Here is an 11,688-nt window from a genome sequence, read left to right on the forward strand (position 1 = left end):
GTTGTGGGGAATTTAAAAAAAACAACTATTGATGTTGCCTTAGGCTTGTCTTGTGTAGCTCATCACCTAGACAAGATGTGGCAAAGCAAAGAGAAAAGACTTGCCTGGCCCTCCTCATGTCCCACTTTGCAAACACTTTGCAGCCCACGCTGCCAAGGCGGTATTACACCTTTTCCACCTCCCTAGAATCTTTAAATATAACATTCTCCTTCCATCCACAGGACACGGAGTGGAAAACCCACACAGCCTTCTGCTCATTCTTCCGCTATCAGTTCTGATGTGACCATTTTGTCATCCCCCGCTAGCTGAGCAAAACGAGCATGACAAGCGATTTAACTCAAACTAATATAATTGAAGAAATTGATTATTTTTAGCATAAATGAGTGGGCGTTTGATGCACATACTACGCATGTGGTACTATTTTTTCTCTCACTGTGCAAATACCACCATGTAGGACTTCTTGTTAACTAGCAACAAAGGTGGGCAAAGCATATAAGAGGCTGTCTCAGTGTTTGAAAAAGTATATTTGTATATGTTTTTGCCCTTTGAAAATATGAGGAATTAATTACTGCCAGGCATTTTCCATTGACACGTGTAGCAGAAATATAGATCTGGACATAAAATAGATTATAGTGGGAGGACATTTTGTTTATGGAAAGAAAAGATCAGTGACAGAGCCAAATCTTCCTCCTCCTTGTTAGGGTGAAGCAACTGTTTGATGTGCTATGTGCATTTGTGTGGATGCAGAGCGGCCTTGTTTACTGCCAAAAATTCCTCCACCGCCCACTCCCATAGGCCCTATATGTATTCCGTGTGTACTATGGAGAATGAGCTCCAATGCAAAGGCCCTATCAGCATTCTATATTTAGAATAACAGCAATGCCCAGATTTAATTGAGGCTGGATAGAAACAGAAAAGATTATTAAAAACATAAATAGATAAACATAAATACAAACAGTAACATATTTATATGTTGCCGAGTGTATATCACTTAAAAAATAATGAACTACTTTTTAGTTCTTTTACATTTTTTTTTCGTTTTTGTTTGTTTATATAAAGATGACCATACACAATCAGATGCCTACACATCCACCCTCCCATTATTAAAAAAAAGAAAAACTAAACTTTTTGGACTCAACCATGCGTGCGCCAACACGGTGGAGCGCGCGTCCGCGCTCACGTGCGTGTGTCAGGTAGACGTCACCATGTGCGGGGAGGGCGTCGGGAGCGCGCCGCGCCACACTTCCTCAATCGAGAGTATCACAGAGTGAAAAAAAGGAGGCGACGAGAAAGAAAAGAAAGAAAGAACTTCGATCCGTGCAGCGGTGAAGAGACAACGGACAGTTTGCAGGACGAGGTGAGTCAGCTCTTGACGACCTTTTGTTTGTCGACTTTTTTTCCGCCTAGTTCGGACTTGTGCAAAACGTCCCTCAGATAGAGACTTTAATGGCACCGTTTCATTTGTCACTCACTGACGCCCAGGTCTGATATGGTGGCTAGCTTCACAAACGATGCGGCAATGACGACGCTGTGCATCGCTGCATGGTGCTGCTTGTTTAAACAAGTTGTCCCGACATTAGTTTAGCTATTCATAGAAACACCCGCAAAGTAAGCACGCTGCATGGATGCGGTGGAATATGTGAGCTGTCACATCGTCTTTGACTCAAGCGGGTCGATTTCGGAAAAAAAAAATACTCCGCCGAACTAACCGGCCGCCAACTTTTGCTATTGGCGCCTTAAAACCCAACGGTGTTTTTTGTCTAATTATAGTGTATTGTTTTTATTGGTCCGCTCTGTTAAGTGCGATTGAGTTGCTTTGCATTCCGCTCACTGTATTTTATTGTAAAGTAGTGGAAGGTAACGTTCCCGTAACATCCAACGTCAACAAAGATAACAGTCCAGATTGAAGTGTTGAAGCATCTTCTTGATGACATGCTCCAAAATACACCAGAACAGCATTCCCGACTCCATAGCAAATGATCCAAGTGAATTGGCCCAGATAATATTTATCTAGACAACTAGTGACTTATTATTCCCAACCAATTAATATTCTTCTGTTTTAATTCTTAGTCAGTCAAAGTGTTGCGACTCATGCTGTCCTTGGGGATAACTAGTACTCGCTGGCACTTTTTTTTAATTTTTTTTTTTTTTTTTTTAGGACACTACTTTAATCAGAGCAAAAATGCCTCTGTGTTTACAATATCTCATCCTGCTTCCTATCTTCTACTTCACAGTTAGGAGGAAAAGAGTTAATCGAGGGTAATTAACTTAAAAAAAGTGGCTCTTTTACTCAACTTTGCAAGTGGCCAATCATTGTGCCTTGCTTATAAGTCCCATCAAAAAGACAAACGGTAGCTCATTACTGGTGACAGCCAGTATTAGCGGTTAGGTAAACCTTGACTTTTTAAAACCACACAAAACACTCCGTCTGAATACACCCATCAAGTAATTTGAATTATGTCATTGTGGTGTGAATTTAAGTGTTAATTTTCCTGTAATTGAATGGCGACCAATCTAGGGTGTACTCTTCCCCAAATCAGCTGGGCTCTAACAACAAAGAAGCAGTATGGCTGCGCTGTTGTAATAGTTGCCATCACATTTTGAAAGTATTCAAGATTTCTTTACAAAGAAGCCACTGGCTTCCACCACGCTAGATGACTGCGCTTGCAATGCTCTCCTAATATTCAGAACTGCTCCTTTGCTTTAATCGTAAAGCCTGTTAGCTAAGATTGTCTTTGCAATGATGAAGAAAGCATCCTTGCCAGCAACCACACGTTTGTGTCACTCAGACATTCTCGGAAGGAGGCACACAATGGTGGCAAGAGAAAGGTGTACAACTTTAAATTCAAGCGAGGGGACAAATCAAAACTGTGCATGCTCGACTGATCGATCGGGAGTGCCCTCTATCACATAGCACAATGTGTGTATTGATTATATTCCAAAACACTGTGGCCACAGTCAATGACTGACTTTACCCCCCCCCCCCCCCCCCACACACACACACACACACACACACACACACTTGACTCGTCTTTTACATGACTGATTTACTTCCCAGTGCGCTTGTCTGTTCTTTACTCTTCTGGTCTCAGTGTGGGCGGTTACGGGTTGAGGAATTACCGAGCTTCCTGTGGAGCGCCGAGTGCTTGTGTTGGAGTCGAGACATGTAGAGGCTCGCTTTGTCGCGGCAGGCATGTCCTACATCTTTGCAGCTGCTCTCTTCCCCCCGACCAAAAAAACATGAATGCGTGTGGGCTAAACTTGCAGAGGTCACGAATGATAATACACATGTCACTTCTGAATCATGTGTGTATTACATTGAACGCAAACACCTCAAGTGTGCTAGAATTTGGAAGAAAAATATGCCTGTAAAGTACGTTCCATCTGCATGAGCTGATTGAGCATTCAAGGATTCACTAGTACAGACTTGCATAAAGTTGACGAGGGTAAAAAGTCACATTGCTTTTGTTTGTGGTATTGCAAAAGCCATTTACATGCAAACTAAATGCAAATTTTGGTCCGCCCCAGCCGCACGGGCCTCATACTGTAACTGTTTTTGGCCACAACTTAAAATCAAGTGATCAGATGAGAGACTTTCTCTAATTTCCCGGTGTTTCATGTAATGTCACAAAAAGTACGGCATCACTCCTGAATATTTCCCATGGAAAACTCGAGTGCCACAGCTCAAGAAAGTGGTTAGTACGGGAATTAAAGCATCCCTCGAGATGTACGCTGAGTAACACTCCCTTATTTGTCTGTCTTTGGGCACAGCTGACTTTCGGGACTTGTCACCATGGCTCCTTTCCTGAGGATTGCCTTCACCACATTCGACCTGGGTACCCTGCCGCCTTCGTCTGACCCACCTTTCTGTGCAATTAAAATGAAGGAGGCCTTGACCACTGGTGAGAAAATCATTAGCTTCAAAATGTGTGTTGTGTGCTTGGGGAGCGTCACTATTTACTTTACGATTCGTCCAAAGCTCTTCTTAGCATCTCGCCTTCTGTTCCCTAGAACGAGGGAAGACTCTAGTTCAGCGGAAACCCACAATGTATCCAGCCTGGAATGCCAGTTTTGATGCGCACATCTACGAGGGCCGTGTGCTGGAGGTGCTGCTGATGAAGACGTCGGAGGAGGCGCTCGCCGAGGTCACGGTTGGCGTGTCCGTGCTCGCTGAGCGCTGCAAGAAAGCCAACGGGCGTGCTGAATTCTGGGTAGGACAGCTCAAGTTGCTTCTGTGTACTAAGCTAAGCATGGCTTTCTTTCTGAATTTGTGTTTGTGTGTTCAGGTGGATCTTCAGCCTTCTGGGAAAGTCATGATGGCAGTGCAGTACTTTCTTGAGGGAGTGGATTCAGGTGGGGGGAAGAAAAAAAATCAGTGACTATCTTTCAATTAACACAGTAATGCTTGCATGTGTTCATGAGAGACCCCTTTGCAAGTGGCTCATTGAGAAAATAGGTTTTCAGAGCAAGAAAGGAAAGTGGGTGAATGATTTTTTTTTTTTTTCAGCCCACTGCTAACTTGAACATTCCCAAGCAGCGTGTCGATCAGTCTTATCCGTCGTCCGGCTCATAGGAAAACAATGACACCAAACAAGCACTTCGACACGATTAAGAGATTAAAGATGTCTGAGTGGATTACAATCAACATGTCATGTCTGTGACATGAACTTTGTTTCTGCCAGAGAGTAAACACGCCGCAAAGGAAGAAGAAGCCCCCACCCTCAACCGTAGACGAGGTGCCATCAAGCAGGCAAAGATCCACTTCATCAAGAATCACGAGTTCATCGCCACCTTCTTCAGGCAGCCCACATTCTGCTCCGTGTGTCGAGAATTTGTCTGGTGAGTTCAGACTATTTTCCCTTCTGGGGACTTTGAGGAAACTTCTAAACCATTGCTTCTCAGTCCACTGATAGCAGCAATGCACTGAATTATGTTGAAATTCCTTTTGGTCTCAGCAGGACGTTGCGCCAAAAAGGAAGCCACGGTTTATACATTGGTGTGCTTAAACTGCTCATTATATCAAATGAAGAATCTGTGACTAACCATTTTAAATTGCTGTGGCCAAAAAAAAAAAATTGTAATGGACACATTTGTGTTTTTTTTGCTCTCACAGGGGACTCAACAAGCAAGGCTACAAATGCAGACGTAAGTGAACTGTCATTTTAACGTCCCTCTGCCTTTGCAGTGACTTGCAAAAGTGCTTCTATTTGTTTTTTCTCATGTCCTCAATTGGAGAACGAAGAAAAAACATTCACTACCTCAAAACATGGTTGGGGGGAAAAAAAAACACTTACTGAAAGCAATGAAAAGACTATAGCTTTCAGTTTCCAAACTGTTATGTTATCTATCTTGTTATTCCCTCCTGTCTCTTGCTGGCCTACACTTACACTGCTGTTCACCAATTTAAGCTTTGACCCCTTTTTACGCGCACAATCTTGTGTTATGGCGACTTTGCCAAGTGGATAACAGCGCATTATGTTTGAGTTCTATGAGCAAAGGTGGCGTTTGGAACTGGCGCACAAATTATGACACGTCATGGCATGTCTACATTTTAAGTGAGCTTGTCCAAACTTACCATGTGCTTTGATTGTACGGATGAACTTCAAATTGCTTTACAAAGCAGCGAAAACCGGCATTGAAGAAAGAAAGCTACTGCTTTTTATCGCTTCAAAATATTGGATGGCGGGAGCAATTACAATGGTTGGATTAAGTTCCCACGTAGAGAATGGACTGCCCACCGCTGGTCAAGCGTGACCAAGGATTAAGCATGGCATGGAATGTCTATTGTGAGAGCGGGTTAAAAAAAAAAAAATCCTTTACATTCTTGTAATTCCACCATACCTGCAGGGGCATGCCACAGACTTTAAGAAACATTGATTTAAAATATGAAGATCATGTGATTCATATGACATTCTGTTTCAGAATGCAACGCGGCCATCCACAAGAAATGCATCGACAAAATCATCGGCAGATGCACTGGCACCGCCGCAAACAGTCGGGATACCGTGGTATGTAACACACAAATTGGCTGTGTAAATATCTTAAAGAAAACAAACAAGCGTGGCCATATTGAATCATGTGGGTTGCCAGGTCAGAGTTTAGGACAGAGGCAGGGTCCACGACTTGTATGCTCATCAATAGCGAAGGATAAAGCTTGCTCAAAGACCAAGCGAGAGAGAGAGAGAGAGAGAGAGAGATAGGATGGAAATGATCAAGCTCACATATCCACACAGTGGACAGAGCAAGATGGGATTAGCTTCCATGATGCACGGCAGGCACGGCGGGGTGTGGAAGAAACAACAATTTGGGATCTACCAGGGAGTTGAGAAAGGAGCTAAAATGATCAGGCAGATTTACAAAGCTGTGAGACCGCTCCTAAAGATTCCGTTGCCGAGGCTCACCAAAAGCAACGTGAGATCTCTTTTGCTACGGCTGACTAACGGAAAGGACGGATGGCGTTTGTTCCCGCAGTTCCAGAAGGAACGCTTCAACATCGACATGCCGCATCGCTTCAAAAGCCACAACTACATGAGTCCCACCTTCTGCGACCATTGTGGGAGCCTGCTTTGGGGTCTTGTCAAGCAGGGCCTGAAATGTGAAGGTACAACACGGACGCTTTTCACCGTAGCATCATTTTGGGATCAACTGGGATTGTTTTGCTAACCCGCTTTGTTGTGTCTTCAAGATTGTTCCATGAACGTTCACCACAAGTGTCAGCGTAAAGTGGCCAACCTTTGTGGTATCAACCAGAAACTTTTAGCTGAAGCGCTCACACAAGTCAGCCAGGTGAGTAGAACATTACACAGAAGACAAACTTGCTTTTAGTGGTTCCAGCTGTAAATTCTACAAAAGCAGTAAAGTGTAATCTAATCCAGTCAACGCAAGTCTCTTTCCATCTCTCTGCGCTCCAAACATTCACTTTACTTTGCTTTTATAGTGCGTCGACATTAAATTTACATTTCCCTAACCTTGCTGTCTTTAAGGACTAAAATCACTTCCAAACAATTTATTGTGTCTATGTTTTATGTCTTCATTGCAAAATTACTTATTTTAACTCCTACTTTTTTTTGGGTTAATCAGAAATCCTTCACTCGCCGCTCTGATCCAAACCTCGATACAAACTTAGCAGATATTGGAATCTACGATGAGGTCAATAAGCTGTCTGAACTGGATATCAATGGTCAGTGAGTATTTGCGTGCCCTAACGTTTTACTGTTACTCACTAGACAATATTCAGTTTGTTTGTTGTGATCCTTCATTAGTAATAATTTACTGTAACCTTTTTGTGTGTATGGTGTTTTTTTTTTTTTTTTTTTTTTGTTAGATACAAGCCGATATAGCAGCATTTGGCATGGTTCGAGCCCGCAGCCTCAGACTCGCCTTACACATCTTACCCGCATTAACGTGGACAACTTTGTCTTCCACAAGGTCCTGGGGAAAGGCAGCTTTGGCAAAGTAAATGGAGACATTTAATGCCATATTTTTTACAATTTGACCGGCAGTGGATTGACTTGACTTGTAAAATTGGGCCTTAATAGATAAGCATTATCTCTGCGTCAGGTTCTCTTGGCAGAACTAAAAGGTCAGGAGGAGTACTTTGCTGTGAAGGCTCTGAAGAAAGATGTGGTGCTAATGGATGATGACGTGGAGTGCACTATGGTGGAGAAGCGGGTCTTGGCTTTAGCCTGGGATAACCCTTTCCTCACACACCTTTATTCAACCTTCCAGACGAAGGTAAGCGTCACTCCCGTTCTGTCGTTAGTCCCGATTCTTCTCGCTTATTAAACGATGAATGCTTAATGACATGTTTGACTGCAGGAACATCTGTTCTTTGTGATGGAGTATTTGAACGGAGGGGACCTAATGTTTCATATTCAGGAAAAAGGACGATTTGATCTCATCAGATCTACGTAAGAAAAAGACACACGAGAGATCGAATGGAAAGCAAACACAAGTTAAATAGAGATGATGTTTATTCTCTGTGTATACCTCTCTTTGCTGCCCTCCCTTAATGGGATTTTTTTTTTTTTTTTTTTTTAAACTTTGACTTCACTGTCTCCTGATGGGCCAAAGCTGGTGTCCTTTTGTTGGCGCTCTCATATGAGTACAATGGCCTTGTAAGGACTGAGCTTGCCTGTGTACTGTTTGTCAGGAGCTATCCATTACTACCACCCACCTCTCTCATCGCCGCCAGGGCGTTCCCTTCAACAAACTCATAATGACGCTGGCACATGGGTGACAAAGTGGAAAAAGTCTGAAACTGAACCAGCAAGCTGGCCTTTAAAAAAAAAAAAAAGGCCTCATTGACAAAGCTAACAGCTAAGTTAGTCTTTAACACACAAACAGCCTTTGTCCCTCCCCACTAGTTGTACAACATAAGATGGAAAAAAAAAAAAAAAACGCACACATCCAGCCTAGCAGAGCAAGTTTTCCCAGGTATCGAATATGTATAAGGATATACACAAAAGAACACTAAAATATTGTCTACAACTAACAGCAGCTCAGAATTGAAATGCTAGTAAAATCCCATCAATGGGGGTGTCAAAAAAAAGAACAAAAATTGTTTCATCGGGCCACATTTAAACTTAGCATTGCGCCTGCATATGTGCAACTGCTTTACGCTAACTCACACACACACACTCCGAATATGTAAATAAGCATCAGGCTCAGTTTGTGCTCAAGCTGTCACGGCCGAGTGAAATGTAGATGTTCCGTTGGGTTATGCAATATTTTTCTTGAGGCTGTGACTGAACCGCTTGCTGGGTTTCAAGTGGCCTCTCACGCTGCAGAGGCACCGTTCGAACCAATGGACCCCAGTTAGTGTAGACGACAGGCGCAGCCTATTCAAATTGATTTACGCTAGCTTCGCGCAAGCGGTTGGACTCTACTTCAAGGTGGTTCAAAAAGAGGAACACATAAAACACTTGCAAAGCAAGTGGACTTCAGCTTTAAGTTTATTGACTTGATTTAGTTCGAAGTCACGGCAACACATTTACTCTTTTGTTGTACTAAGCGGCCAAATTCTTTCCTATGTTGCATGTTCCATCCGCTCCCATGGTTAGCATACAACATTTCCTCTTTGTTGTTACTGTAATTTTTTTCTTGGGGCATCACAAAAAATATCAAACCTTAATCCTTTTAAATTTTCAAGACTCAAGGCTGGTTGAATTTAATAAATGCCAATTAATCTGTATTACAATATATGATCTATTATGCATAAATATTTTGGTCTTATAATTTAATCTTATGCTAAAATAAACACAAATGTCCTAAACAAACTAAACCCAAATAAACACATTTAATTATTTTTTTTTTTTAATATGCAGTCATTTGTTCATCCTGACACAGATAACAAGCGAAGCGGGTGACTCGAGACACTCGACACTCAGCTTTTACATGATAGCAGTGTCATTCACCTGCCTCCGACTCCATACAAATGTCCCCCTCAATAATTTACGTGCACGCTGAAAGGAGCCCCCTGTAGACGGCGCCGTTCAGCTTCCCGCAGTGGGCATGTTGCTGACATCTGTCTGTCCCCACCATCTTTGTCCTTGCAGGTTTTACTCTTCTGAGATCGTTTGCGGCCTTCAGTTCTTGCATTCCAAAGGAATCATCTACAGGTTAGTAAGCAGTGCTTCACTTTTTAACTGCATAGCATCATTTTGTAACAAGTGGAAAGCGGAAACAGCTATTTTCACACTTACCGATAAACTATCAACACCTTACTGCATGTTCAGTGTTGTCAAATTATAACAAAATCTCGAACCACTCATTTTTGTTTCTAATGCTGCTTGGTTTTTTTGTTCTTGCAGGGATCTAAAGTTAGACAACGTGATGCTGACTCATGAGGGACACATTAAAATCGCAGACTTTGGCATGTGCAAGGAAAACGTCTTTGGAGAGAACCGGGCCACGACTTTCTGCGGTACACCAGACTACATAGCTCCTGAGGTACTTTGCGTTTGATGCTGTACTGAGACTGCAGCAGTTTCCCCCCCCCCCCAAAAAAAAAGCTGTTAAATTGCTGCACAAATTGCGCAAAGCAGGAAACCGTATACAGGAACTGCAAAGATGTATATAATTTCCCTGTTTGCTATGTCTTAACTTTTAACTGCATTGTTCCTGTGAGGAGTTTAAGCATATTTTATTTATTCCTAGATTTTGCTGGGCCAGAAATATTCTTTCTCAGTGGACTGGTGGTCATTCGGTGTGTTGCTGTACGAAATGCTCGTCGGACAGTCGCCGTTCCACGGAGATGATGAGGATGAGCTCTTTGAGTCCATCCGCATGGACACCCCCCACTACCCCCGCTGGATCAACAAGGAAGCCAAGGAGCTGCTGGAGCGGGTCTGTACCAGCACTACTTCTGTACATCTCAGAGCAGCTTTTTTTTGATAAACATTTAGTTTTTATGATTTTTCTCCCTATAGTTATTTGAAAGAGATCCCACACGTAGGCTTGGGATATTGGGTGATATCCGTTCACACTCATTCTTCAAGTCCATTGACTGGACGGCCTTGGAGAACAGGGAGGTGGAGCCACCCTTCAAGCCTAAAGTGGTATGGCATACACACACATACTCGATTTGAGAAACCCTCCTAAGCGTGTCACGTTTGTAACGAATGCAGATGTTTTGTTCTTCACGGGATATATTTGCTCCTGATTACAGAGAGCGCCGAACGACTGCAGCAACTTTGATCGGGAGTTCCTGAGCGAGAAGCCCCGCCTGTCCCACAGTGACAAGAACTTCATAGACTCCATGGACCAGTCGGCATTTGCTGGCTTTTCTTTCATGAACCCCAAGATGGAGCTTTTCTTAGAGAAGTAACTCCCGAATGAACAGTGAGACTTGGTTTACAAAGCCAGTGTTTAGGTGCAGTTCACTTTTTGTGTCACATGGTTAAACCTGCCAAATAGCTGGTCCACCAGCAGAATTTGCGTCATGTTATTTTAAGCACAAATTGCGGGGTACTCGTCGATATATTTGGAGGTACTGTATATATTAAGCCTAATGTGTTCGAATGCATGCGTCAAGCTATTGTGTAGCCTGTAAGAAATAATAATACAGTAATAATAATAACGGTGGTAGGTTGAAAAACGCTTAACATTCCATTTAACGTCACTACTGCCCTCTTGTGTATGTTTTGGGGTAGTAATCAGTTCAAGCCAGCAAATAATTCAGGATTTAATGTACAGTACATTGATCTAAAATCAACCTTAGTGTATTCCTCTTGAATTATGGATTTTAATAATGATTGTGTTGTTTATGTTATCACATCACATTTGACTGAATAGTGTCCCGCTATGGAACATGGAATTGACCCGCCAGTCTTCCATAGCTTTGACCGTTGATGATATTCCAGAGCATTTGATCTGGCCTGCCTTACAATATTCTGAAAACAAAACCGCCAGTGAAAAACATTTTTAAAAATCTGAAATAGTAGACATTTGAATCTTACATGGTACTTTAAATTCACATGACTATAAAGTTAATGAATGTTACTTGAATTTAGACATGTGTAGTTGGAAGTAGTATATAGATAGTGTATATTGGTGTAGCATGTATATTGATCGGTACCTTGTGGATTTTTTTTATTTTTACTGTCTCCATCTTTTACATTAATTAAAAAAAAACACCTGAGCCTCCAAATTATTTCAGTATCTGTCTTCGTAATTTATAGAAATTCA

The 11,688-nt window shown here is 42.3% G+C and overlaps 1 protein-coding gene across 1 annotated transcript; it reads left to right on the forward strand.

Annotated features, from left to right (window-relative positions):
• The first annotated feature begins 1,190 nt into the window (after positions 1 to 1,190).
• On the forward strand, positions 1,191 to 11,653 carry prkcda (protein kinase C, delta a). The gene is made up of 18 exons (XM_049734753.1): positions 1,191 to 1,357; positions 3,772 to 3,902; positions 4,012 to 4,211; positions 4,287 to 4,353; positions 4,683 to 4,839; positions 5,114 to 5,145; positions 5,923 to 6,008; positions 6,472 to 6,601; positions 6,686 to 6,786; positions 7,081 to 7,180; positions 7,325 to 7,455; positions 7,561 to 7,734; positions 7,819 to 7,910; positions 9,558 to 9,620; positions 9,813 to 9,951; positions 10,159 to 10,347; positions 10,431 to 10,559; positions 10,670 to 11,653. Exons 2-18 carry the CDS (start codon positions 3,794 to 3,796, stop codon positions 10,826 to 10,828), a joined length of 2,058 nt encoding a protein of 685 aa, XP_049590710.1. The 5' UTR covers positions 1,191 to 1,357; positions 3,772 to 3,793; the 3' UTR covers positions 10,829 to 11,653.
• The last annotated feature ends 35 nt before the right edge of the window (positions 11,654 to 11,688 follow it).

The sequence above is a fragment of the Syngnathus scovelli genome, chromosome 11, assembly GCF_024217435.2.
Source record: "Syngnathus scovelli strain Florida chromosome 11, RoL_Ssco_1.2, whole genome shotgun sequence".
Lineage (NCBI taxonomy): Eukaryota > Metazoa > Chordata > Actinopteri > Syngnathiformes > Syngnathidae > Syngnathus > Syngnathus scovelli.